The sequence below is a fragment of the Suillus fuscotomentosus genome, assembly GCF_016647785.1.
Source record: "Suillus fuscotomentosus strain FC203 chromosome Unknown F5891scaffold_43, whole genome shotgun sequence".
Lineage (NCBI taxonomy): Eukaryota > Fungi > Basidiomycota > Agaricomycetes > Boletales > Suillaceae > Suillus > Suillus fuscotomentosus.
Window position 1 is genome coordinate 83,734 of NW_024539555.1, and position 23,812 is coordinate 107,545.

Sequence of the window (23,812 nt, forward strand, 5' to 3'; positions counted from 1 at the left end):
TAAACCTTAAAGTTGCCTGCCTGGCAGCTGGAGGATCCAGTGGTATTTCGGTTGAACGTCATCAGTTTGTATAGCCACACTAGATCGAATACCAGACTCTGAGACACGCGTCGGTTTGCACCTTGGACATAAGAACGTACTTAATCAACCCTAGCGCACGAAAAAAACCTTCTGAATCCTGATCCAGAACCCAAAGTCAAGTAATAAATTGTCTATACAACCTGTCATCTAACAGGAATGCAAAAGATCATCATCTATATGATTGTCGTGCAGAGTCAGCAATAGGTAGATGCTCTGTCACGTATACATAAATCAAGCCTCGAACCTTGACCACGTGCACCAATTACAAACACCAACCCACAGCCCGCCCAATATCCCTAATACTCCTGCGATCACTCAACGACAAGGCCGTCGCCAGACTTTCCCGCTCCTTATCCTTTCGGCCCTGTAGCCCGTATGCTTTAGCCAAGTAGTACCAGGCCTCAGGAACGTCCCAGCCAGGTCCCCGGGTGAGGTGGCCGAGTAGCCCAGCGACTAGATCAGCCTTATCTGAGTCAACTGTGCCGGCCGATGACTTCGTGGAAAGGTGGATGCGACACAAGTGCACAGATGCAGCGATATCATCAGGCGATATGAACAGGGCTTTTTGAAAAGCTTCTAAAGCCTCTGTATTACGATCTAGCACCATGTAGTATAGCCCAAGCTGTGTCATGATTAGTGAACACGCATAATAGCAGACATGCGATATACGCACCTGCACCCAAACAGCGGGATTTTCAGAGTCTTTGACTTCTGCTTCTTGGATTGCGCCTTTGGCTTGCTCGATTTTACCAAGTCGTCGGAAAGTGGCAGCAGACATGGCCCAAAGGTCGCTTATAAGCTTGTCGTCTCTCGTCGCGTGGAGTATAGGTGTTTCCTCCTTCACCGGAGGAAGCGGGGGAGGTGGAGCGGGGGGTGACTCGATGGGTGCGACAGCTGCATTATGACGAATCAGAGAACGCAGCCGGCGGCGGGAGTGTATTGACGACGCTTGGTAATTATGGTTCTGTAGCACAGCATGAAAGTCTAAATCATATTGTGAAGAAAGGCGTGGTGGGTAGAGTAAAAAATAGTTTACCTGGTGCAGAGCTTGTCCTCTTCAAATTTCCGTTGCGCACAACGCCATTTCCGAGTTTCCTCGAAATGGTACTGATCTTTGCCTGCCCTTTATGGACGCGGGCTCTCAGCATCTGTTGCACTTTCCTACCAGTGCCATCTGCTGAAGAGGAGCGTCTACCCTTCAGCGAGTCCTTCTCATCCACGCTGAGTGTAAAACGTCGATGCGGCTCTGCAGGCGTTGCAGGCGTAACAGTGATTGGCGGAAGCTCCGATGATGGGAGGTCTTGATGACCAAGAGAAAGACCCAGAGATCCATGCTGGTCTGTACTAGGACCTTTTTCATCCAGTGGGTCCTGCGATGGCTGATGCAGCACTGATGACGTTTGTGTAGTCCTGGCGCCAGTACCGGTGTCCATTGACGACCTCGCTGATCCACACAAACCACAACCAGATAAAATCAGTTCCATACAGCCCGAGGTGGAATCAAGAATAGGGGAAGCTTGCTTCCTAGACTCACGCTGCGTCTCTGTCATAGACCCCGAAGTGGAGGGCGACCCTTTGCGTTCCGCGACCCAGCCAAATACGTCAACCCACCGCCCTTCTGCACCCTCAGGGCCTTCTATGTGTTCGGCAAGTGCCATCTGTGTCATCCTGAGCTGGAGGGCGTAATCGAATGCGTCACGGGGAGAAGGCAATGGGTGGTCCGGTAATGGTCGGAGGAGAGTGGCAGATGGTGGTATAGTGGTTGCGTGTGGTTCAAGAAGCCTCTTGTGCTCACATGTCGGAACATCAGCATCATTCAGCGGTAGATGTGCAGTTGGGAGTTTTGAATGACCTGTCACTTGGGCGTGCTGATGGTCTAACTCAAAATCTTGAGCCTGGATACCGTCAGCTAGAGGTGCTTTCACCACGATGTCATTAGCAGTATTTTCCGCGTCCTGCTTCCTCTCGTCTAGTTCTGCGCCCACTTCTAGAACACTGGCCGCCTTCTCCCACTCGCCGTTAGCACTAAGTAACAGACCGAGAAGATGCCAATGTCGAATCTCATCAGCATCGTCTTCAACAGCTGCACGAGCGGACACGATCGCCTCGTCCAAGTTTTGCGAACTTCCAGGTAAAGAAAGTGCGATCGCGAGCTGATGGTGCGCAGCAGGTGTAGGGTGGATCGCAACAGACTTCAAGTAGGCAGCGAGGGCGCGACCTAGGCGAGCCTGTCGGGTGTAGGGGTCCTGTTCTGATATAACATAAGATTTCAGTCATGGAATATCGAAATATCAGAATAGACACCTACCTATTATTGCCAGTGTTGTATAACATATGCCTTCGGCCAATGCGACTCTCGCCACCATCTCCTTGTCATCCTCATCCAGCCTCGTCTTTGCCTTTTCGATCATGTCCCCTGCCTCCTTGGCATCGTCGATACCATCTTGGCGTGAAATGGAAAGACGACAAAGCATCCGGGCACCATCGATAAGCGTCTCAACCCAATGACGATCCGTGTCGAAGTCATTATCCACCCCCGCTTCCCGTGCTTTCGAAACGACCTGAACGTATAACCTCAGGGTACGTTTAGCCAGCTCCGCATCTCCGGAAATGGAAAGCAGTCGTGTCATGTGTCGATAAATACGATATGAGTTGAAGGTGAGCCGGGTAGCCCACCAGAGCATCTATATCGGGTCAGTGAACCGATAGAGATCCAGCCAACGCAATCTTACATCGAGAACCCAACGGACAGGGTCAGACATGGTTCCATTGGTCTCCCACACTGCCACGCACAAGTCTACGAAATCCTCCACTTTGACGTTACGTTCACCAGCCTTGGGGAAAGCAGTGCAAGTTCCTAGAATTGTGCGGTATTCATGGATGACTGAGCGAGCGGTATTCATCCATTGGGGTGGTTTTGCTGATTGAAGTGGCAAATTAGGGGTTGAAGTTGATGACGTCTGATGTTGGATGATTAGCGCTCGGAGGTGGAGGACTGCGACTGTGGAGCGGTGACCTGTGCGAAATGTCGCTGGCCAATGCGCGCTGCAAGCATGATAATGGGTGAACATGGTCAAAATAAGGTCATCGTTCTCATCCAGGCAGCAAGACCGCGAAAGAATAGATATCGCCCTGAACATGAGACGTTCTGTCCAGCGCCACAACTCACGGTAGTTGTCGAATGAAACGGGAGATGAATACGTGGCAGCGAGTGTTCGTGGTATCTCGGACTCGATATTACTCAGAAGTTGGAGGGCGGATGAGTAGGCTTGAATGGCTTTCTTGGGTTGTGATAACTTTTCATAACACATGCCTATTGAAGTGAATGTCAATGCGGTGAAGTAAGTGATGGGAAGGCATACCTTGTAAACATGTGCTCCTTATGGATTCAGTGATAGCCCAAGCTCTCCCATCCTTGATGTCAGCTGTCGAGCCAGGATAGTCAGCAGAAATAAAACTACCGGTCCATGAAGATGAGGTTTCGGCGATTGATCCAGGTATCTGGAGTGCGGAATTATCTGAACGAGTGGTGAAAGATGGAGGTATATGACTCTGCGCCTCGAGCAGCTTTGGTACTTTGGACAAGTACGAAAGGCATTCCGAGAATTGGCCGAGGGCATACGCGTAGAGCGCAAGGGCAAGATGAAGAGACTATGAGACCATCTTTAGTATTGCATGCAATAGGGATGGAAAATGAATTACATCGAAATTCTTGCTGTCCAGACTCTTTAATGTCTCATACCCGCCTCTAGCCTCCTCTATCCGCTCCGGTGGTAAGAGACACTCGTCACCAAGAACGAGCTCGTCATCATTTTCTAGACCTAGCTGGTCCACGTTCTGTGTGTCCGCTCCGAGCAGTAAAAATAGAGCTTGAGTTTGTGATGCGACCTCTGCCACGTCTTGGAAACCTTTACAGTGTTTGTTGAACTTGCGCAGTATATGAAACCAAGACAATGGGGAGCCATTTTGAGCTGTTCCTGGTGAAGGAGATGACCATTGACCTGCAGTGAGAGCGGCCCTTAGTTGAGCCCAGTAGTACTTGTCCTTTGCATGGGCCATGTATGCTCATCATCGTAGGATGGAGTCCTTATGACTTGAAATTCGACCCCCCAAAAAGTCAACCCCCATTTTTAACCATCTTCCTTTTTTGGCCGTATGGGCGTTGCTTGTAGCTCTGCCTTTGCATTCGGTCAGTCGTTCGTTGTCTTGTTTCCTGTATGTAGACATGGCTTCGTCTTCTCCACCATCGACACCACCAGCACTGACGCCGGATGACACTGGCTCAGCTTCTACAGACTCTCAAAGTCATGCAGAAGCAGCAGTCAAGAACTTGAAAACGCGTCGTTCGACCGCTTTCTACCCTAACATGAACTCTGCCAACAAACCAGTGAAGCCATTCAGCAGAAGCGCAGCAAAGCGTCAGAGCGTCATGACACTTGGAAGCATAGAACATCTTCAGCACTATTTCACAAAGACAGGCATCGTCGCCAAGCCCAAGTGTGTATTTCTTTCTCACATCGACTTTTTGCTCATACTGTGTCAAGCCCATCGAAGAAGCTCAGCAATCAACTCGTCCCAGCTCTTGGTGGAATTTCTGCAGCAAAATCCGCTAAAGTGTCATTAGGCAGTCTAATGGAGTTTGAGTTGCCCCCATCACCAACTATTCCGCAGATCCAGCAGCCGGCTTTCCCTCCGTTTGTGAAGACATATGAAACGGACCCTGAAGCGTTCCTTCCAGGCGTTGTACAAGACCTCATGGCTGTTGCAGACGCATGGGGCTTGTCCAGTAGTACAAACGACGGTCCGAGACGCGATTCTGATCTACTTAGCCCGCACACGTCCAATACTCCCCGAGATCGCTTGGATATCCTCAACTTGCTCAAGATCACCACGCGCGCCATTCGTTCAGTGCGCAACTACGTGATTACATTACCTGACGATTCCGCTGGAACTCTCCGCAGCCAGTACCGCAACAAGGTCACGGCAAGTTCACCCCACCCGAAAAGAAACGCACCGCACCAGAAAGCCCAGGCAGATCCCCTGTCACTTGTCCGCAAGTCTGCGTTGGAAGTTTTGGCTGTTCTTCGCGAACTCGAAGAGCGCTCACGCGTACCTCTATCCGACGAGGTTTATGACGTGCAAAGCGATCATGGTTCTATTCCTGATCACAGTGGTACATCACCATCGCGTGTGGCGTCACCCGCTGCGCTTTCAGATATGTCCCATGATCACGATCACGACCTTCCTATAGATCCAGACATGTCGATTTCTTTCGTGCACGTACAAGGTCGACAGGAATCCGTACCGGTATGGGAGGATGACTACTATGACTCGATCATGAATGAAGAGGAAGGAGAAAAGAGACATCACTGGGACGACCGTTTGGTACTGGGCGGGGGCTGGTTGTACAAGCAAGACATGACGCTGACTGACTTAGTGAAAGAGGAGGAAGTTGTGCGGCGGTATGTGGACGTGGTAGATGATGTTCTATTCGGAGAGGTCAAGGAGGGCAAAAGAGGCTGGGAACGAGAACACGAGAGGTTTGTAAAGAAAGAGAAAGAGAGCCGGTTGAAGAGTAGGCGCGTTAGCGCGGGTGACGCAGATCCTTTTCGGTCTTCATCCTCGCCTCCATCGTCCAGGCGGGTGGTATCGACCGGTTTGCTAGATTCAATGCAGAAACTTACCATGATGGAAGAGAATGAGGAAATGACAGCCCTTTCTGAGGAGGAAAGCGTGGATGAAGATGATTTGCCCGAGTGGGCGATGCGTGGATCCTTTGCTGAACATCCATTGGGTTGGTCCTTTAATTACTTAATTCTCCCAAAGCTAATCGAGTTCTGGCAGACCGAGCACATGCCCTCATCTACACTCTGCTTCCGGAACACCTTTGTTCGTTGCTACCACCTGCGACAGATAGAAACGCATTCCTTCTCGCACTTTCGTCCGGCCAGTTTCTGTGCATAGCATACAACACCGGAGTCCGGTGGTCACGTAAGCCCTGGGGTTTTATTTCGCCCGATTCTATCCATGATATCGTGGCGCTGGAAGCTGCGGAAGACGAGAAAGAAAAAAGTAAGACTGGCTGGACGTTTAGACGAACAGATAACCTTCGATTGTGGGCTGCGTAAGTTTTTTTTTCTCTTCTCCAGGTTGCATTTCTTGATGTCAGCCCGTCATCCATCCAGCGCACTAAAAATTCGATATCTCCTACCAATGATCGTACCCTCCGCCCCCAGCCAGACAGATCACCAACTCAAGCCTTCACATAGCACGCCAGCAAACTCCCCCTCGAAGATACGGTTCCCCTCCACAGAACCCCCGATCATATTCGATCCTCGCCTCGTTGCGCGCAAGGACGAGGGGTGGGAAACGATGCTCCAAGATACCCTGCTTAGATGGGTGGAAGTCGTTGTTGATGAGCGAAGAGGCGAGCGGTGACTTGGCTCTTCTCTCATCTCCGCTCATCCTTCCTCTTTTCTCGCGTGGATCCTTCGTTATTTGGGCTTTTGGCAGTTTTATTTCTATTCCCTCAAGACTTCATGAATAATCATACTATTTCAATCACACCATGCATCTATATCCCTATTACTACCTGCTCTCTTAGCTACTCTATTGCAGCTGTTTACTGTAGATGGATATCGCATACATACCTAGTACTCAAAACACTATCACGATGTACCTCATTTATTTCAGAAATTCACTACAAAGGTTAACGCAGCACAATTGATGTAGTGTGTCGGTATTATGCGGTGGAACTTTTGCTGGCACTTGTGTCAAAGTTTGCATTAACTTTGAACGTTTGAACAGAGCACTTGGGAAAAACTATGAGCGTGTGTAGTTGATCCAAATCTATGTATCAGTAACGATCAAAACAATTGTGACTCCGCATGGGGATGATAATCGCTCACGCAAACATGTTATCTCTAATGGAACCTACAGAGGATTATTCTTTCCCTCCCGTCTCTTTTAAGCCTCTTTTGACTGAGATTTCCGGGCTTCTGAGGTCGACTTCGTCGACGCTTGCAGTGGCGGAAACCACAACGGGTGGTCTCGTGTCGGCTTCCCTGCTTTCTGTATCTGGAGCGAGCAAGTTCTTCGTGGGAGGAGCGACAGTGTACACCACAAAGTCACGGAGGACTTGGGCAGGTTGGACCGATGAGAACTTGGTGAACTACATGTCTGTTTATCGCAGTGGCTCATTACTGTCAACCGGCTGCTAATGGACTGTCCTGCCTAGTGGGCCCACACCGGAACTCGTCACAGAGCTTGCAGCGAACGTCAGGGAACAGATGGATGTCACGTACTGCATCGGGGAGTCGGGTGCTACAGGTCCTACTGTCCCGGGACCGCCGTTTGTTCATATGTGGGCCTCACTATTCTCCATGTCGCTGATACCTCGACATTGATTCTTACGACTTGCAGAGCAGGGCAAACATATATTGCCGTCGTGTCTCATGAAGGTTTTGCGACTCGTGTCGTGAACACAGGTGTCGCGGATAGAGAGAAGAACATGATGGCTTTCACAAAGGCAGCCTTGGTGCTGCTCAGGGACGTTCTCGCAGGAGACGTGAAACTGGAGCAGCAGTGCCGGCCTGACTCAAAGAGTACGGAGGCTACGAAGCTTTGAGCATTTTACGCCATAGTATCAGGTTTCAAGTTCTCCATTTCACATGCCATCGTCACCCACTATACTCTACTGCAGCCGTCGCATACATATTGCATGCATACTTACCTAAGCCTGATATGTCGTTGATACGTGATGTGATCTACCCCAGATGTCCTCCCGGCCATCATCATCATTCCTCTTCTCTTGACAATGTTGCCAACAGCCTCGAAGGCAGATTTTAGCAGCAGGGCATGGTTTGCGGAGACCATTGTGCTACACTACTCCTCTGTCCTACCGTCTTGGGACCGCCAATTGTCCATGTGTGAGCCGCGTTACATATTCCCGCACTGGCCGATGACTTGACGTTAACTACTATGGCTCACAGAGCAAGGCAAATATATATTGCCATCGTGTCTCGTCAAGGTTTTGCAACTCATGGCGAACACAGGTGTCGCAGCTTTTACTCAGACAACCTTCAAGGGTGATGCTCAAGGACGTTCTTGCGGAAGACGTTGAACTGAAGTCGCAGTGTCGACCAAAGGGTCCAGAACCTGCCAATTTTCGGGCTTTTCACATCACCAAGGTGATTGTGCGCATATAACGCCATACAATAATGCTTACATCACTGTCTCTTTACCTTGATCATGGCCTCGGTCTCCTCCGCACTCAGCATACGTCCTTGCAACTCTTTCTCCACCTCCAACCCAAGTTCTTTCACACGTTCACGGTCCAATCCAATTAGTGCAATGTGTGCCCCTGGCTGAAGGAGTGGGTAAGAGCCTATCCGGATATTCTCAGGCTTAACGCGATTCTGTAAAGCTGTGAGGAATGGCGCAATGGACGATTCCGGAAGTCTTCAAGAATGATCAGGAGTTTGATCCAGCAGCGGTGCAGGAATAATGTCAATGACTTACGGAGTAAATACTTGAAGCCGGAAGGGACGTGCATCTTCCGTGGGCAAAGGTAAAAAAGGCTTCAAGTTGTCCAATAGCTTCTGGAAAAGTGATGGGATTCCTGGAAATATGCATAGCTTGCCTTCCAGTCGAACAACAGGCTGAAGATTCATCTTAGTGCATGATACCACGCAAAGAGATGGGAATGCACACAACCCAGATGTCGCTAGCGACAAGAAGAACCTCGCCAGCTTCCGGAAACAGTGCCATACGTCTACGAGCGGTGCGTTGCTCCTCGCTCTGCTGCGTGATCCATGTGCGGTGTCGGCTGGATTCTTCCATACGCACGATAGTTTCATCATGGTATTTGAGCTCTTGTCCGAAAGACTTTGCGAGCGAGGCATATGTGATATCTCAAAATGAAGGCATTCAGACCTCGGACTGTCATAACGGGTTGATGTACTATACCATCGTGAGTGGGCCCTATACCACCAGAAGTGATGACGAAATCATATTTCTGGACCATCCTTCGGCTAGCCTCAATACTAGAAATCCATGTTATCCCATCTGATGACGACAAGGACGGCTTTACTTACATCTCGAGCTCGTCGTCTGCAATGACCTCAATTTTCTGGCTGCATTGTTGCCCATGAAATAAGCGGGGATAGAAAGAATTGCTGAAGAAACCCTCACAGCTCAATACCATTCTCAAAACAGAAGCGCGCAAAGTAATTCGAGTTACGGTCCAACGTGTTCCCATTCAGGATTTCGTCTCTAGTGTCGCCATGATTTTAGAAGTGTGCTTTACCACACAAGATGGGACATACCCAATGATGAGAGCAGCAGCAGTCTTGATGTACCGTCCTTCTCCAAGTGGATTCTTCGGAATTGGGGAAATTGGGAAATTAATGACCGGAGCCGGAGGTTTTGGAAGTGGTTTCTCTTCAAGTTGAGAAGCTCCCGCAGCCGAGGGGGGCACTGGCGATGATGAAGACATGATCTACACCGGTAACCGGAGCAAATAAAGTATCTAAGAGTCAACTGATGACCGACGACAGTTAAATAATGTCGAAGAATGGGGGTGAGAGTTGACGTCGAGCGTCAGGCTGGAAGTCACATGTGAGATTCGGTAAGAAATGGTACTCCTTACTAATTATAAGTAGGAGACAAGCTCAAGATAGAGGTCGGGGGGCCGATCCCGAAAACCAAATACTGGATTATGAATTGCTAGTCACCCATAGCCTGAGTCAAGCCACATACAAGGAAGACCAAGTTGTAACTACAACTTGAACACACCTGCCAGCGACCTTGTCAGACTCAGTGCGACATTCATATATAATAATAATATCCATGCATGACTGGCCAGGTACGCAAGAGTCGGTCAGTGCAGAGGGACCTGACAGTGAGAGGGTTCTAAAAAGGCATGCGGGGGGTTGACTGCAATACATATGACGTAAAATTCGCACGATGTGTTGGAAATTTTGGTTGTAGCTATATTCAAGCCGAACATTCTTGCGCGTCACTGCCGTCTGTCCATTCCTCCACCATGGCTACTACCTCTTCAACCTCCTACTTCGAGAGAATACAGGACTTCGTGGCTGAAAACAAAAAGGTAGTCGTTATAGGAACAGCTGCTGCCGCGCTCGCTGTTGGAGGTGTCATTTACTATGCTTCCACTTCGCGCGGTCCAGGCGGTGACTTGGAGAAGGGTAAGGCGAGAGATAAAAAGAAGTCTTCAAAGAAGAGGAAGACCGTCAATGATCCAGACGGCCCCCTACTTGAGGAGATAAAGCCAAAAGTTGCTGACGAAGGTCAGTAATACTACAATTTGGAAGCTCGTGCTCACCACCAAATAGAGGATGCACTATCAGTGGAGGAGATCGCCAAAATGTCAGTGGAGGTCAGTATTTTCGATGCGCACTTTATCTGTTCACTTCAACATGAGAATTTCACAGGAGCGCACAACGTTGGCAGGTACACTCAAGACACGGGGTAACACGCTTTACCAAAACCGAAAGTTCCAGCAGGCAGTAGACATGTATACGCGTGCAATCCAGGTGGCAACCAAATCAGAGTCCGTGTACTACAGCAACCGTGCGGCATGTGCGTTCCTCCCGTCAATATCACCGTGACGCATGTCTTACTCGCTTATCAGGTTACATGAACATGACACCCCCTAAGTATGATTTGGTGGTCCAGGACTGTGATGAAGCGTTGCGTGCTGATGCCAGCTACGTAAAAGCGCTGAACAGGCGTGCCAATGCTCTTGAATCTTTGTCCAGAAACCAAGAGGCTCTGCGGGATTTCACTGCTGCCACTATCTTGGATAAATTCCAAAATGAGTCGGCTGCACAGGCTGTAGAACGCATCTTGAAGAAGATTGCCACCGAGAAAGCTGCTGTCATCCTTAGCGTGAGTATGACAATGAGGGAACAACCGATACATACTTACTCATTGGCGTTTAGACACGCGAACCTCGACTTCCCTCATTCACGTTTGTTTCAGCTTACTTTGCGGCATTCCGTGTCCGTATGTACATTCACTTCCATCATTTTATCTCTGCAAGCTAATCTTGCACAGGACCCCTACCCGCACTTCCGGAGAACCCATCAACTGGTGATAATACTCTTCTACTCGCATTGCAAGCTTTAGCAGCTGCCGACTATGCGCATGCTGTCTCGCTCGTGAATGAGGCAATGGAGCAGGGTATTTCATGGGAGATTGGCAAGGCCGAAGCTCTCAACCTTCGCGGCACTTTCAAGTCAGCTGCTCTTTACTCTGAAATGCGCCGACTAAGTTTTGTATAGGTTCCTTATGGGTGACGTATCTGGCGCTAAGGATGACCTGTATGAATCCGTCAAAATCTATCCCTCCTTGACACAAAGCTGGGTGAAGATCGCGAGCGTGCACATGGAGCAAGGCGAGGGTACGAAGGCCTTTGAGTGTTTTGAGGAAGCGATCAAGCACAACCCCCAGGACCCCGACATCTATTACCACCGTGGACAAGGTGAACAATTTGTTTCCTGCATGGCCAACCGTCACTCATAGATTCGTAGTTCTCTTTATCACCAATGAGTTCAAGGATGCCGCAGACAACTACACCAAGTCCAGCGAGCTTGATGACACATTTGTATTCTCGCATATTCAACTTGCCGTCGCCCTGTACAAGATGGGTGAACTCGCGCGCAGTATGGCGACTTTCCGACGGACGATGACAAATTTCCCTCAACGGAGCGAGCCTCAGAACTACTAGTGAGTAGCTACATTCGATGATAACTTTCATTTAATGACTTGGCAGTGGCGAGCTGTTGTTGGATCAACAGCGTTTCGTGGATGCCGTTGATAAGTTTGATCGTGCTGTGGAGCTCGAGCGTGCTAAGTATGATTTTTCTCTTTCTCTCCAATACATTGACTTACTTCCACTCAACCAGACCTCCTCCGATGAACGTTCTGCCTCTTGTTAACAAGGGCCTTGCCATCTACCAATGGAAACAAGACATCGCTGCTGCAGAACAGTGCTGCGATGAAGCCTTGAGAATTGATCCTGAGTGCGAGCCTGCAGTCGCCACGCTTGCCCAATTGTCATTGCAACAGGGCAAGATTGACCGCGCTGTTGAGATGTTCGAGAGGCAGGCGGAACTGGCGCGCAGTGAGCCAGAGCTGATTAATGCCCTTACATACCAATATGTGAGTCGATGTGAGCGCATCTGCTCATTCTGATCTAATCAGGCGGTTTACAGGCAAGTACGGCACAGTTGGAGTTCACGCGCAACTACCCCGAGATGGCGGAGCAGTTGGCACAGATCGCAAGGTCGATGGCAGTGTGAAAGTGGATATTTACTTTTACCTCCTCGCCCTGTTCGCCGCTGTCCGATTATTTTACAGTGCAGAAGAAAGGGGTTGATGGGGTCCCGGAGGTCATCTTGAACATCGAAAGGACTAATTAGATTGCTCAAGTTATCGGTTTTTAATGCTTAACACATCTTTCTCCTTATCTTCTAACGCACAATACCACGCTCACTCCACTCATTCCCTCTACTGATTTGAAACTTTGGCACGATTTAACAAAACATCCCGGCGATGAGCTTGTAGATAGCAAGCACTACAAGCATTTCACAGGAACATGAGACATCCTAGTTCATACATGATCAGGAACTCGCCTGAGACACTGCTTCCTCGGGACATGGCCTCGACAAACCACAGAGTTTCACAGTCAATCGTGCTCAAACACCGTCCTGCTGTTTAATCGAGCAGTAGCTGAGCTCTTGAATCTCGTCAGATAACAACTTAATATGATACGACCGGTGTCCTTGATCTCGAAACTCTCTTCGATGACAAAGCATTGTAACTTCTCGAAACAATTCGAGGGATACCACAGCGTTCCTCGAAATTAAAATGCCGACATACTTATGGATGATCATCAGAATAACCACGAGCGATACCACTGCGACCTTGCTCTAGGACAGATGGAGAATCTTCTCCAATTTTAGCTTCTAGCCCTTGATAGGAGCGGGAGTGAAGAAACAATGCTGCGCCACATATCATACGAGGAACATCATACGGCAGCAGATCACTCACCTGCCGCACTATCAGCTGATTTTAAAAGAGCACCATCTTGGTTTCGAAGAGTAAGAGCAGCTGACGTTTCCTCGGTTACGGTCTCATTGCCTTCAGCTTTGGGATGTAAGATGCAGTTAAGTACGTCGAAAGATCGTGCTTACTGCCGTAGCGTTTTGCTTGTCGATATTTTCCAGTAACCAAGGAGAAAGTCGGTTGATCTGGGTCGCCCCCATTATCTTCAGTAGGGGTGCCTAGATGCCATGAATAAAGAGTTAAACCACAACACTGTTGAAAGCGTACCAATATCATTTTCAGAGTCTCCAGCGAGGATTTTCTCGAAATCTAGCACGTATCGCCCACTCCAAGTGCCTTCAGCTTGAAGTGCAACCTCGAGTTCAAAAGGGGTAACGATCGGTCTTAAAAATTCCTGTGCGTCACAGAGTGAGTAATTCGTTGAATTCGACGAGGCAGGCCAACCTTGGAATCTATCACACTATTTTCAGGACATGCGATCAAAACAAAACACTCGATCTCCATGAAATTCGCGAGCTTTGCAGGATTCAGCTTGCCGACGCTAATCGTATAGCTTTTCTTCTGTGCACGAGCTAGAAGCTTTCTGACGTGGGAAATGAGGGGTAGATATGATGCTAGTGATGTATGTTAGTGATTACAAAGATGACGAGAAATCAAAGCACTGACTAACTCCAAGAGTGCCTATAAGGATACCAAAAACATCTGCATCTCGTGCCCTCTGGACCATCGCGAAGCGTCGCATTAACAATTTATTAGTCCTATGTGATTTCAAGTGAGCGGATCTCGTAGAGGGGTCGTATGCATACACCTGAAAAAAAACTCATATAAGATGCCAATATCAGATAACATTGTGGCAATTTACCTCGCAATGAGAGTGCGTCATCAATACATTTGTCAGGTTGAGGCTTTCGCCACCAATATATGCGATAATGATATTCGTGAAACTATCTTCATTGGACCCTGCACCAATCTGCTCGAAAATTTCGGGACTTTGCACAGTGGTCTTAGGATCAAGCCTAGTTGGAACTGGGTCGTGCAAGACCCTAGTAATTAGGCTCTGCAGTTCATTCTGCAGCCTATGGGCAATCACGTCTGCATTACTGGTAAGATTATGTTGCATAGCAGCATCCCAAGAAGAAACTTGAATCACCTGCACGGCAGGAATATCCAACATCGTAGCGAAGTAAAACGGTCGGTCGATTGTTACTGTTACTAGTTGTATCTTGCTGTAATTGAGTCGTTAAACATTGACCGAGTTGGTCGATACAATCATCGACATCAATAGGCTTCTTCCCAAAGACATAGACTACAGGCAGCCTAGAAGGCCTATAGTAGAACATCACATTGCATTCAATAGGGGATGAGTCTCGGGCACGCACTGGCTTAAACAAGCGTGGCCGTAATGCACGATTAGGTCTGCATCGACGTGTTGTGCTGCAACCTCGTCAACACAGCAACTGGAGTTCGAAGCAGGTCAAAATATGCCTTTTTCACTGAGTAGAGACTTACCTTCCGTAGGAAGTGTCGGCTAAAACATAGATGTCATGGCCCTCGCCTGCTTTACTTTTGAGTAGACGGTAGATTGGGACAGAATGGCACAAAAGTTCATCAGGAAACTGGAGAGCTATCTATGCTAGTATGAGCTATGATCAGCCTTGGTAAAGCAGGATGGATCGATCTCACTCGTTTGAAGTTCCCTTCTACGATCGCAGCTACTGTTCGTTCGATCTCGTAAATTTCAAGGAAGTCGGCCGGAGCTATGTTCTGCGTATTAGATGAATCTATATTCAACTCTATGGTGCGAGTAATCGCATCCTCTCCTGAGGCCGAGAAAGTAGAGACAGCGGGAACGTCTGTCATCTGTGTTTGTGTAGCCCTAGGGTTAATAGGCCATAAGCCACGATCCAAGTCAGGAATCAGAAGCAAGGAACTCTCGGCGGGAGTTGCCGAGATTGACGAGCCTCTCCAATTGCTATGTACAAAAATTACAGATGCTAGCGTCCTTCATGTCTGTCATGCAGCCTCACAGGGTGTTGTTTATTCCGGAGTTACTGGGAATCATCCTCAGCTTTGTGGACGAAGATGACCATGTAAACAATGCATGCGTTTGCAAGCAATGGTCAGAAATTGCTCTGGACATCATTTGGAAAGAGGTCGACGGTCTTTCCAGGCTTCTTACTCTCTTGAGGCCGTACAAGATAACGGGACGGTACAACGTGCGTCATCCTGTTTTCTTTACCATTCTCCTGTTCATTTTATTTTTGGTTCGATATTAAGTTCTTCGATGGACTGCCAGACTCAAGGGACTGGACAAGATTCCAGAGGTATGCCAACCGCGTGCGCATTCTGCGATTTCAGCAGGACACGGACATAGACTATTCTGGCCTGCTCGATGATATGGCCAGGACGAGGACAACCCTCGATATGCTCCCGAACCTGCATACTTTGGAGTGGATCTACGAAGATGTCGACTGCATGGAACGAGCCACATTATTCATGCATCAGCGCCTGAGGCACCTCGTTATATCAGCGCCTCCTTTACGCCACAAAGATAAAGTTTCATTTTTTGTCGATGTCTGCGTCCGCGCACCACACCTCCACTCACTTGATCTCCGTGTTCCCTACCGCGTGCAACACATTGAAACAGCCATCCTAGAACTTCTTCGAGGTCTTCCGGATCTGAAAACGATCATTTTCCCCGAATTTTTCCTCACGTCGAGCATTGTGTCTGAGCTTTCGCGGCTGAAGCACATCAACATCGTGCAATTCGAGTATGGGCATGAGCAAGGGTTTGGTGAAGAAAAGGATGTGGACGTCTTTGCTCCTGTCTTTGAGGAAGGAGCATTTCCAGCACTATGGGACCTGGCCGTCACTGCTCGCATTGAACATGTCATGCGATTCATGAATGCGGACTTTGCCCCCATCAATCTCACATCCCTATACATCAACACCTACGTTGAACATGAACCCGAAGAATTACACACGTTGCTCGTTATGCTTTCAGAGCGATGCCGCGGTCTCTCCCAATTGTACATCTTACTGGCGCACTACGTCGCTGGAGAATCGGAGCTAGTTCCCGCAAAGCAAATCACGTTCAACACACTTGCACCACTACTTTCGTTCCCGAATCTTGGTACATTCCAGGTCATGCACAAATACCCGGTAAACATTACTCTGGAGGAGATCGAGGAACTTGCATGCCGGTGGCCGTCTCTCGAGAGTCTAACTCTGAATGAGGAACCACTTATCATGCATGATTTTACACTTGATTTGCGAGCTCTCATCCCCTTTGCCCTCCACTGCCCCAAACTACGCCGGCTAGGTCTTTTCATTGATGCCAACCCTTCAAATATCCCTCCCATGCTAGAATTGAAGCCCTTTGCAGCCCTTTGTTTCTTGTCTGTAGGAACGTCGCGAGCGCAGGACCCGGAAGCCGTCGCTGCGTTTTTGAGCCACCTGTGTCCACCCAAATGCAAACTCGAAGTTGGCGTAACCTGGACATCGTTTGGTGTCCGTTCGTGTCGTTTGCTTGATGATTATTTGCGGGTAGAGATAACAAAACGTTTTCATCCTTGGAAGAGCGCTAGGGATATCTTACCTATCCTTATTCAACTCCGGAGGGAGGAAAGGGAGAAATCGAGGGCTCTACAAGAGGAAGTTGAGGATCTGAGGACTAGGACCCGCTTGTTGATGGACAAGACTGACATAAAAGCCAACGATTCGTGCATCGTTGCATAAGTGCTGTGGCTTGCTAATGCGTCTGGACCCGAACATTACTGATTATTTAAATTATCAGCTGAAACACATTGCAGATATACACTCCTTGGAGATGCTTCATATGTGATCACCCCAAATATGTCTTTGTTCTCGACCAACTATCGCGCTACCTTGTTATAATTGTTTCTTTGGAAATGTGTTATGGCTAGAATACCGAATGTGTCGTACTGGCATCTGGCGAGGATTTGCAAGACTGAAAATTCTAAAAGTAATGAGGAAATCTCCAGACCGTTGATGGGCTGATAGCCTTTGAGCGAAGATATCATGATCCATAAGGCCTCAAGTTAAAAACATGATACAATATGACCTGTTCGGACATATAATACCAATCAGAACTTTGAATTCCCTTCTCCACGATGATCCCGCAAAACGATGTAATAATATCCAAGGCAGTCCATTGAACATCTAAGCGTACAGCTACAGTAGTATCGATACAAAGCAGTTTCGTTAACGTTAAAGACGAGGGGGGCGTGATCATGAATATAATGCTATGTAAGTTGTTGCGAATTAGATTTGCGGTGGTTTGAAGGAATGGATATCCGGGGTTGCATAGATGTGTCAAATGAAGGTAGTTGGTAGAGTTCATAGTGAGCATCGCTTGGTGATATGTGGTAGTTTGTAGGCGGTAAGGACGACGGTCTTGTGCGATCTGAGCATCTTGAAACGTTCGAATCCGAAGTGAACTGATTTGTAGGCAACAAGGGAGACCAAGACGATTTACTTGGCGCTCGGGGTGCTCGAATGGTTTCTCCAGGTGGGAAAGAAGTCAGGCCAGTAAGAGATGAAATAGTATAAGGTGAGGGAGTTTGTGACCGTTGAGAGTATTCTGGCTCATCAGGGAATTCGCTGGGCTCGGGATAATTCGGTGTTGGAGTGGGGGGTGGTTCGTCTATCGCCTGAGAGAAAATTGATATAAGACAGAGGGAAGGAAAGGAGGGTGGCTGTAGCGTACCCATGGGTTAGGAACCATAGGAACAGGGTAGCGTGACCACGAGAGTCCGTCAAGGTCACTGAACTCAGTCTTAACTGACGCAAATGACATTAGGAGAGCTTGGTTGAGCGCCTTTGTGGACAGTAAGCGCTGTAGACCACTGAAGAGAATTCATAGCTACGCACTTCAGGCATTACAAGTGCCTCTTGTTCCCAGCGTTGCTGCTCCAGCTCTTCGAGCCTGAGCCGCTCCATGCGAAGTTTACTACGGTCCGTAAGATTGGCTTGTTGAGCAGTCATAATGATGAGCTCAGAGACGGGTAGGATAGAGTGTTTTTGAGGTGGCGGAGCGGTAATCCAGCCGTTATATATCGCCGACGCTTTTGTTGGGACAAAAAAGCCAAAGATCAACCACGCTACCACAGCATATGTTTGTTTTAGTGGACCACAAGTAGTATGTAGTTTGAATTCGAATTTAGAGACACAACTGTAGTTAACACAAACAACTTCAAGGACATTCATCAATTGCTTAGGTCAAAGCTCAGATCTAAACGAGTGTGGTGATAGTCGGTGACAGCGCTCGACTTGGTACTTTTTCATGCCGATCGGCATACCGTGATAGGTCCCGATTACGTGACAAATGTGACATGACGCGTAAAGACGCGGTCCATGGACTCGTCCGTCTCCGCTTGAAACCAGTCAACGCGACCCAGACGCGTCTAATCTCTCTCCCTTTCTCCTTGTTCTCTTTCTCTTGCGCTCATCATGTTGGAAGCAAGACTCCAAGAAGCAGCCCTTCTCAAGCGTCTGCTGGACTGTAAGCTATATCTCGTAAATACTTGTGGCGGGACTCATTCATCAAAATTTCGTAGCCATTAAAGAGTTGGTAACAGACGCTAACTTTGAGTGCAATGAGGAAGGAATCGTAGGCTTTGTTCCACCAGCAATCATTTCATTATGATGATGTGGCTTTTAGAACCTTCAAGCCATGGACAACTCCCATGTAGCCCTCGTTGCTGTCAAGCTTGAAGCAACAGGTTTCAAAAAGTACCGCTGTGACCGCCCAATGCCTCTGGGTGTCAATCTCAACTCCCTCACAAAAGTACTCAAGTGTGCCAAGGATGATGACATCTGTATCATCAAGGCGTCTGATGATGCCGACGTTCTGAATCTTGTCTACGAAGCAAGAAGTGAGCCCTTTTTGTCATATTCCAAAATGACCATGTCCATGAACGAGCGTACACCAAGGTTCTGACCGAATTGCGGAGTATGACATGAAACTCATGGACATCGATGCCGAGACCCTTGGTATCCCAGATACAGAGTACGATGCACGAGTTACCATGACCGCATCGGAATTCACGAGGATTGTCCGAGACCTGTCACAACTTGGCGAGTCTGTACGGATTGAGGTTTCGAAGGAAGGTGTGCGCTTTGCAAGTGAAGGCGAAGCCGCAAACGGTAATGTACTGTTGAAGCAAACTGAGGCTGCCCGAGAAAAATACGCCAACTATGGCAAGGAAGACGAAGAGGCTAAGGAAGAAGACGACGAAGACGATGAAGAAGGAAGCAGCAGTAAAAAGAAAATCAAGAAGGAAAAGAATATGAAGAAAGAAGATGCTGACGTTGAGATGGAGGGTGAGGATGAAGATGATGAACAGGAGGAGTTCAAACCTAAGTCAGATGATGAAGGTGAGGAGGAACAGGATGAGGATGAGGAAGATAAGAAGAGTAGCAAGAAGCGCAAGAAAGCACCCGCAAAGGTGAGTTGTCATCTTTCCAATTTTCATTCCACTCTTTGACCAGTGCTCTAGTCTAACGGCAAGGCCGCCAAGAAAGTGAAGAAGTCAGACGAAACTCCCACAGATGGAGGGGTCCTCATCGAAATGAATCAACACGTATCGTTAACGTTCAGCTTAAAATACCTCGTCAACTTCTCAAAGAGCTCAGCACTATCAAACACGGTCCAGCTCATGATGAGCAACGACGTGCCACTTCTTGTACGTCTGGTTCTTAATGTTGCTCGATTGTTCTTAACAAACTGTGCTATGGTTAGGTATCTTACAAGTTTGGACAAGGCGAGATCAAGTACTACCTCGCACCAAAAATTGGCGAGGAGTAAATTGTATACCACCCATCCTGCATGTCACTCTGATTTTGTATCTATGATAATTCATGTCGCGTTTCGTGCTTTTTGTGTACAATAAGGTTGAGACAACTGCGCATTCTAATAATACCATGATATAAATTGTAAAAAATCTAGTTCATATCCTCCACAGATCTTGGTTCCCTGAGTCCAAACCATTCCGGAATCAGCTCCCATACCTCTAGCCTTGCCTTCTTAACGGCATCCACAAATTCAGTCTTACATACCGAGCACATTCTCAGCCCGCACGTCTTCACCCCATCTGAAAAATCAGTCCTTTCCAACATTTCCGCAGCTTGTAGAAGTGTGTATAGCGGATCTGCGTCACGTCCGCATGCAATCCCACCGACAGAACGCAGAACGTTGAGGTGTATGAAGTAGAAAGATTCAACGCAGTGCACGGCACTCAACTTTCCCACGTTTGCACAGTTGGTGGACGGACGGTCGCGAAGTGCAGATTCGAGGAAGGTATGTATGTACAACTGCGCAGCCTCACGACCCAGGAACGCAGCGCACAGGTGATCGTCCGAGAGGCGGGCAAGCTGACCTTCGGGATTGCCTTCAGTGAAGAAAATTGGCGGCGGACCACGAGTGCCGTTGAGGATCTTGCTGGGGCCGTAACGTGAGAGGTCATAGAACGCACTGGGGAGGAAAGTGTCGAGGTTGAGCTCGTAAGCGAGTTGAAGCATTAGGATGGGGTGGGGAAAGATCTCGCGAGGGTTGTAGCGGCCCTCGCGATCTGTCCCGTCGTGCTCCCTGCGATCCCATTCAGAGAGTGATGTGGGCCAGTCTATCGCAAGACGAGCGATGCAGCGTTCGCGTAGGTGCTCGATGAAGTATTTCGTGGAGAGACGAAGTACGGCAGAGATGGCAACGAAATCTGCTGCAGTGTGCTTCTGGAAGTAGCTATGCGTAACGCTGTAAGCATTGATTCTGAATACCAGACAACGCTAGATACTCACATTCCATCATACAAAGCGATGAGCAGGTGGTATAAATCTGTCGGACGGTCGTATAGCTCAACCGAAGGACAACCGTCAACGAGGTTCTGGTCGACGGGCTGTGGAACGGAAAACAAGTCGCGGAACACCTCGGAGTGCCTTTCGAGTTGACCGTGGTGGACCTTGAAGGCTGCAGAGTCGGCAATAAGGACGATATTGCCATCCGCAAACCAGATGTCAGATCGGATGAGAGCCTTGGGCGAAGCGTTGCCATGTGGACTACAGGGGCTGTCGCAATCCATAGCGCGCCGAGTTGTTCAGGACCCTTGAGCAAAGGGGAATTCTCGGAAGGCGAGCGGCAATTGAGGCTAAGGTAGTCTGCATTTCTTGCATTCCAGGACGTTAAATAACTCCTGAGTGTTTCAAACGAGACGGAGGAGAGATTCGACATTCGAAAGAAGCCTAGCAGACCGAGTACTTGTACTTTGTCCAATATGATAGGTAGTCGGATTCAAAACATGAGAGTGTGCGCCTGGCGCCAGCCTGAGTGTCCGTGGATGACCCAATGGTAGCGACGTACTGTATTATTTCGAGCTGGTCACTAGTCTATAGCTATGGATTCAGAGGTTGAGATCATGAGGGTATCCGGGTCCAAGTTTTGATGTTTCGCAATGTCAAAGGACGGTGCTCCCGAGTTTCCTTGCAACGTGTTTGTACATATTTAGTGGTTTTCACACTACATTTCTGAAGCTCTCTTCCAGGAGCAAAAACTGTACGGTAGCGTTAGGGGACACCAAAGACTTGCGCACGAGGGCGGTGAGTAACATCAAATACAAGAAATGCAACACAAATCAAAATCAGAAAAGATCCTTTTCGTCATAAATTATGAATCAAATGTGTTGCCACTTGTCGCTGCCTTCGAGTTGTGGTTGTGTCAATGGCGCACTGCAACGGAGCTTCGCCTTTGGTATCACATCTTTTCCAGGCCCTGGAAATGGTAGAACCATGTTTCTACGTACGGGGACAGTAGGAAAAGCTGACAAATCTAGGCGGTGTATGCTCGCTCATCAAATAACCTTGCTGTCAATCCGGTGCTCAAGTTGCTCACTAGCACTCTCGGGCCAGAACTGACAATCAAATACTTGGCTATAGCCTACAATTCTAGCAAGTACTGCCAGATCTTGGCCAGGACGGTAAGTGAGTCTCCTACAATACTGTGGAGTGACTTTAAAGATGTTTGCATACAAAGTGTGCATTGTAGGCATCACTCGAGGTACTTGCTATCATACAGTTATACTATGTGGCTGAGTTACTAATCAGTACTCAGTAGCGTAGTCAGCCAATTAGAAACGTTGATCGAGTAACGCAGCTGCTTTGTCAAGCTCGTGTTCTACAACATGTCGATTGACGCGAACATACTGCCATTCCCCAGGCACAGCATATCCGCATCATCCTCCGCAGCAATCTTAGGGGTATCCCCTGGTCTCCCAGGTATTCTTCAGGTATCACTGCACGTCACTACCGTCTCACACATCAAGATGGCAGTATTGATGATCACCACCGTAATACATGCGACAGTGCAGGAGGTAGAGTATAAAGGTCGGTACGGTCATCGACAAAAGCAGTCTAAAACTACACAAAACAACCCTCTTACCAACACAATATGTCTGAACAACTCTTCAAGTCTTTTGCTATCATCGGCGCAGGCCCTAACACCGGGATTCATATCGTGAAGGTGACGTTCGTTATTATATTCTTGCAGCTATCGTCCTTAGCCAGCTATCAGGCTTTCCTTGCCATTGGCGCCCCAATTATCGTCATCGCACGGCCAGCTTCCACGAATGTCGCTGCGCTCCCTGCTGATGATCCCAACCTGACGGTTGTGCGCGCAGACTATACGTCTGCATCCGAGATTTCTACAGTTCTTCGCGAGTATCAAGTAGATGTTCTCATTTCGACTGTCACGCTTGTTTTCGGCGGCGTAGTCGGCCAGACTGTTCTCGCCGACGCTGCCAAGGAGGCAGGTGTGAAGCTCTTCGTACCCAGCGAGTTCGGCATCAAACCACAATTAGCCAAAGGTGGCTTGGCCTTTCAAAAGACTGACTTCGCAGGCAAGTAATAATAATAACATATCATAACATCAACTCATCCGCCATTCACAGTTTATGCAAAATCAATCGGACTACCAACTCTCCGCGTCTTCGTGAGTAGTCACTTGTTGGACGTCGTTGAAATAAGCACTGAATACAATAAATCGACTACAGAACGGATTGTTCTATGAATTCGTCCCCTGGCTCACCGCGTTGGCTGATACTGGCAAGTTCCATATCGTGAACAAAGGAGAAACGCCAGGGTCCTTCACTGCAGTATCTGATGTTGCAGGATACGTGGCTCATATCCTTACCACTCAACCTCCTTCTCGTCTGCTTGATGTTGAAATTCAAATCGAGGGCCAAAGGGCGACACTCTCAGAAATTGGGGTCTTATATAAAGGCCGTGCACCTGCGGTATACTGCGATCACCTCCCTACGGAAGGCGTGGTAAACGCGCACTTCCGTACATTCTTCCAGAAGCATATTGAGGCCGGGGGAGGGAGTTGCGGGTGGAACCCTGTGACAGAGTTGGACGACGCGGAATCAGCTAGCAGGGATAACTCACTGTGGGAGGGGCACCACTGGTTGACTGTTTCGGAGGTTCTTGCACAGTAACTGGTTTTAAGTAGTGCCAACTCTGGAGTTTCTATATCATGGGGACCATACAGTATTTTCGCAACTTAGATGAATAATGCATTCCCAGTAGCAGTTAATTTATGACTAGACAGAACAGTATGAAATTCATAATTCCG

General features: G+C 48.4%; 11 protein-coding genes across 11 annotated transcripts; 6 read left to right on the forward strand and 5 right to left on the reverse strand.

Moving 5' to 3' along the window:
* Positions 1–56: 56 nt before the first annotated feature.
* On the reverse strand, positions 57–4,166 carry F5891DRAFT_1046139 (uncharacterized protein). Its single transcript, XM_041362281.1, has 7 exons — positions 3,784–4,166; positions 3,444–3,732; positions 2,814–3,394; positions 2,390–2,765; positions 1,118–2,332; positions 755–1,065; positions 57–703 (listed from the first exon to the last, which is right to left on the reverse strand). The coding sequence occupies exons 1-7, from the start codon at positions 4,138–4,140 to the stop codon at positions 344–346; spliced, it is 3,489 nt and encodes a 1,162-aa protein (XP_041223386.1). The 5' UTR covers positions 4,141–4,166; the 3' UTR covers positions 57–343.
* Positions 4,167–4,262: 96 nt separating this feature from the next.
* On the forward strand, positions 4,263–6,802 carry F5891DRAFT_1165215 (uncharacterized protein). Its single transcript, XM_041365386.1, has 4 exons — positions 4,263–4,578; positions 4,626–5,875; positions 5,926–6,205; positions 6,267–6,802. The coding sequence occupies exons 1-4, from the start codon at positions 4,307–4,309 to the stop codon at positions 6,517–6,519; spliced, it is 2,055 nt and encodes a 684-aa protein (XP_041223387.1). The 5' UTR covers positions 4,263–4,306; the 3' UTR covers positions 6,520–6,802.
* A 205-nt stretch (positions 6,803–7,007) lies between these two features.
* Positions 7,008–7,708, forward strand: F5891DRAFT_956658 (uncharacterized protein; the record flags this gene model as incomplete). The annotated part of the gene is made up of 3 exons (XM_041375422.1): positions 7,008–7,258; positions 7,319–7,444; positions 7,504–7,708. The coding sequence occupies 3 exons, from the start codon at positions 7,008–7,010 to the stop codon at positions 7,706–7,708; spliced, it is 582 nt and encodes a 193-aa protein (XP_041223388.1).
* A 625-nt stretch (positions 7,709–8,333) lies between these two features.
* F5891DRAFT_934295 (MoaB/Mog domain-containing protein) lies at positions 8,334–9,487 on the reverse strand (the record flags this gene model as incomplete). Its single annotated transcript, XM_041374011.1, has 7 exons — positions 8,334–8,541; positions 8,602–8,741; positions 8,794–8,993; positions 9,049–9,125; positions 9,177–9,215; positions 9,274–9,354; positions 9,408–9,487. Coding segments are annotated over 7 exons (825 nt in total), but the record flags the coding sequence as incomplete, so codon positions are not given.
* A 576-nt stretch (positions 9,488–10,063) lies between these two features.
* Positions 10,064–12,620, forward strand: F5891DRAFT_506603 (ADP/ATP carrier receptor). Its single transcript, XM_041372065.1, has 11 exons — positions 10,064–10,391; positions 10,437–10,480; positions 10,536–10,683; positions 10,736–10,992; positions 11,046–11,109; positions 11,161–11,341; positions 11,388–11,587; positions 11,637–11,832; positions 11,879–11,959; positions 12,012–12,267; positions 12,321–12,620. Exons 1-11 carry the CDS (start codon positions 10,127–10,129, stop codon positions 12,405–12,407), a joined length of 1,779 nt encoding a protein of 592 aa, XP_041223390.1. The 5' UTR covers positions 10,064–10,126; the 3' UTR covers positions 12,408–12,620.
* Positions 12,621–12,987: 367 nt separating this feature from the next.
* On the reverse strand, positions 12,988–15,033 carry F5891DRAFT_956546 (putative diphthamide synthesis protein-domain-containing protein; the record flags this gene model as incomplete). Its single annotated transcript, XM_041375416.1, has 11 exons — positions 12,988–13,109; positions 13,159–13,248; positions 13,302–13,391; positions 13,441–13,567; positions 13,618–13,787; positions 13,840–13,981; positions 14,036–14,265; positions 14,324–14,499; positions 14,553–14,630; positions 14,683–14,801; positions 14,857–15,033. The coding sequence occupies 11 exons, from the start codon at positions 15,031–15,033 to the stop codon at positions 12,988–12,990; spliced, it is 1,521 nt and encodes a 506-aa protein (XP_041223391.1).
* A 72-nt stretch (positions 15,034–15,105) lies between these two features.
* On the forward strand, positions 15,106–17,145 carry F5891DRAFT_1112613 (uncharacterized protein). Its single transcript, XM_041363739.1, has 2 exons — positions 15,106–15,389; positions 15,451–17,145. The coding sequence occupies exons 1-2, from the start codon at positions 15,165–15,167 to the stop codon at positions 16,909–16,911; spliced, it is 1,686 nt and encodes a 561-aa protein (XP_041223392.1). The 5' UTR covers positions 15,106–15,164; the 3' UTR covers positions 16,912–17,145.
* Positions 17,146–17,198: 53 nt separating this feature from the next.
* F5891DRAFT_1046154 (uncharacterized protein) lies at positions 17,199–18,479 on the reverse strand. Its single transcript, XM_041362282.1, has 3 exons — positions 18,067–18,479; positions 17,903–18,013; positions 17,199–17,846 (listed from the first exon to the last, which is right to left on the reverse strand). Exons 1-3 carry the CDS (start codon positions 18,400–18,402, stop codon positions 17,439–17,441), a joined length of 855 nt encoding a protein of 284 aa, XP_041223393.1. The 5' UTR covers positions 18,403–18,479; the 3' UTR covers positions 17,199–17,438.
* F5891DRAFT_1046155 (proliferating cell nuclear antigen, N-terminal domain-containing protein) lies at positions 18,480–20,140 on the forward strand. The gene is made up of 6 exons (XM_041362283.1): positions 18,480–18,697; positions 18,753–18,805; positions 18,857–19,070; positions 19,129–19,643; positions 19,695–19,880; positions 19,937–20,140. Exons 1-6 carry the CDS (start codon positions 18,646–18,648, stop codon positions 20,000–20,002), a joined length of 1,086 nt encoding a protein of 361 aa, XP_041223394.1. The 5' UTR covers positions 18,480–18,645; the 3' UTR covers positions 20,003–20,140.
* F5891DRAFT_1129769 (uncharacterized protein) lies at positions 20,140–21,269 on the reverse strand (the record flags this gene model as incomplete). Its single annotated transcript, XM_041364438.1, has 2 exons — positions 20,140–20,932; positions 20,989–21,269. The coding sequence occupies 2 exons, from the start codon at positions 21,267–21,269 to the stop codon at positions 20,140–20,142; spliced, it is 1,074 nt and encodes a 357-aa protein (XP_041223395.1).
* A 1,167-nt stretch (positions 21,270–22,436) lies between these two features.
* F5891DRAFT_506775 (uncharacterized protein) lies at positions 22,437–23,708 on the forward strand. The gene is made up of 4 exons (XM_041372066.1): positions 22,437–22,702; positions 22,754–23,078; positions 23,130–23,170; positions 23,232–23,708. The coding sequence occupies exons 1-4, from the start codon at positions 22,631–22,633 to the stop codon at positions 23,673–23,675; spliced, it is 882 nt and encodes a 293-aa protein (XP_041223396.1). The 5' UTR covers positions 22,437–22,630; the 3' UTR covers positions 23,676–23,708.
* The last annotated feature ends 104 nt before the right edge of the window (positions 23,709–23,812 follow it).

What these genes read in the sequence shown, in the direction of transcription:
- F5891DRAFT_1046139 (XM_041362281.1), bottom strand. Translation starts at nt 4,140, where the DNA reads ATGGCCCATGCAAAGGACAAGTACTACTGGGCTCAACTAAGGGCCGCT. An exon ending in TGGACAGCAAGAATTTCGAT is followed by an intron (nt 3,733 to 3,783) that starts GTAATTCATTTT and finishes ATGGTCTCATAG; the next exon opens with TCTCTTCATCTTGCCCTTGC. An exon ending in TACAACACTGGCAATAATAG is followed by an intron (nt 2,333 to 2,389) that starts GTAGGTGTCTAT and finishes ATGTTATATCAG; the next exon opens with AACAGGACCCCTACACCCGA.
- F5891DRAFT_1165215 (XM_041365386.1), top strand. Translation starts at nt 4,307, where the DNA reads ATGGCTTCGTCTTCTCCACCATCGACACCACCAGCACTGACGCCGGAT. An exon ending in GGCATCGTCGCCAAGCCCAA is followed by an intron (nt 4,579 to 4,625) that starts GTGTGTATTTCT and finishes TACTGTGTCAAG; the next exon opens with CCCATCGAAGAAGCTCAGCA. An exon ending in AACCTTCGATTGTGGGCTGC is followed by an intron (nt 6,206 to 6,266) that starts GTAAGTTTTTTT and finishes TCATCCATCCAG; the next exon opens with CGCACTAAAAATTCGATATC.
- F5891DRAFT_506603 (XM_041372065.1), top strand. Translation starts at nt 10,127, where the DNA reads ATGGCTACTACCTCTTCAACCTCCTACTTCGAGAGAATACAGGACTTC. An exon ending in AAGCTGCTGTCATCCTTAGC is followed by an intron (nt 10,993 to 11,045) that starts GTGAGTATGACA and finishes ATTGGCGTTTAG; the next exon opens with ACACGCGAACCTCGACTTCC. An exon ending in GTGGAGCTCGAGCGTGCTAA is followed by an intron (nt 11,960 to 12,011) that starts GTATGATTTTTC and finishes CCACTCAACCAG; the next exon opens with ACCTCCTCCGATGAACGTTC.
- F5891DRAFT_1112613 (XM_041363739.1), top strand. Translation starts at nt 15,165, where the DNA reads ATGCTAGCGTCCTTCATGTCTGTCATGCAGCCTCACAGGGTGTTGTTT. An exon ending in AGATAACGGGACGGTACAAC is followed by an intron (nt 15,390 to 15,450) that starts GTGCGTCATCCT and finishes TTCGATATTAAG; the next exon opens with TTCTTCGATGGACTGCCAGA.
- F5891DRAFT_1046154 (XM_041362282.1), bottom strand. Translation starts at nt 18,402, where the DNA reads ATGAATGTCCTTGAAGTTGTTTGTGTTAACTACAGTTGTGTCTCTAAA. An exon ending in AGGCACTTGTAATGCCTGAA is followed by an intron (nt 18,014 to 18,066) that starts GTGCGTAGCTAT and finishes CTGTCCACAAAG; the next exon opens with GCGCTCAACCAAGCTCTCCT. An exon ending in CTATGGTTCCTAACCCATGG is followed by an intron (nt 17,847 to 17,902) that starts GTACGCTACAGC and finishes ATTTTCTCTCAG; the next exon opens with GCGATAGACGAACCACCCCC.
- F5891DRAFT_1046155 (XM_041362283.1), top strand. Translation starts at nt 18,646, where the DNA reads ATGTTGGAAGCAAGACTCCAAGAAGCAGCCCTTCTCAAGCGTCTGCTG. An exon ending in TCTCAAGCGTCTGCTGGACT is followed by an intron (nt 18,698 to 18,752) that starts GTAAGCTATATC and finishes AAAATTTCGTAG; the next exon opens with CCATTAAAGAGTTGGTAACA. An exon ending in TCTTGTCTACGAAGCAAGAA is followed by an intron (nt 19,071 to 19,128) that starts GTGAGCCCTTTT and finishes GCGTACACCAAG; the next exon opens with GTTCTGACCGAATTGCGGAG.
- F5891DRAFT_506775 (XM_041372066.1), top strand. Translation starts at nt 22,631, where the DNA reads ATGTCTGAACAACTCTTCAAGTCTTTTGCTATCATCGGCGCAGGCCCT. An exon ending in CCGGGATTCATATCGTGAAG is followed by an intron (nt 22,703 to 22,753) that starts GTGACGTTCGTT and finishes GCCAGCTATCAG; the next exon opens with GCTTTCCTTGCCATTGGCGC. An exon ending in TCAAAAGACTGACTTCGCAG is followed by an intron (nt 23,079 to 23,129) that starts GCAAGTAATAAT and finishes CGCCATTCACAG; the next exon opens with TTTATGCAAAATCAATCGGA.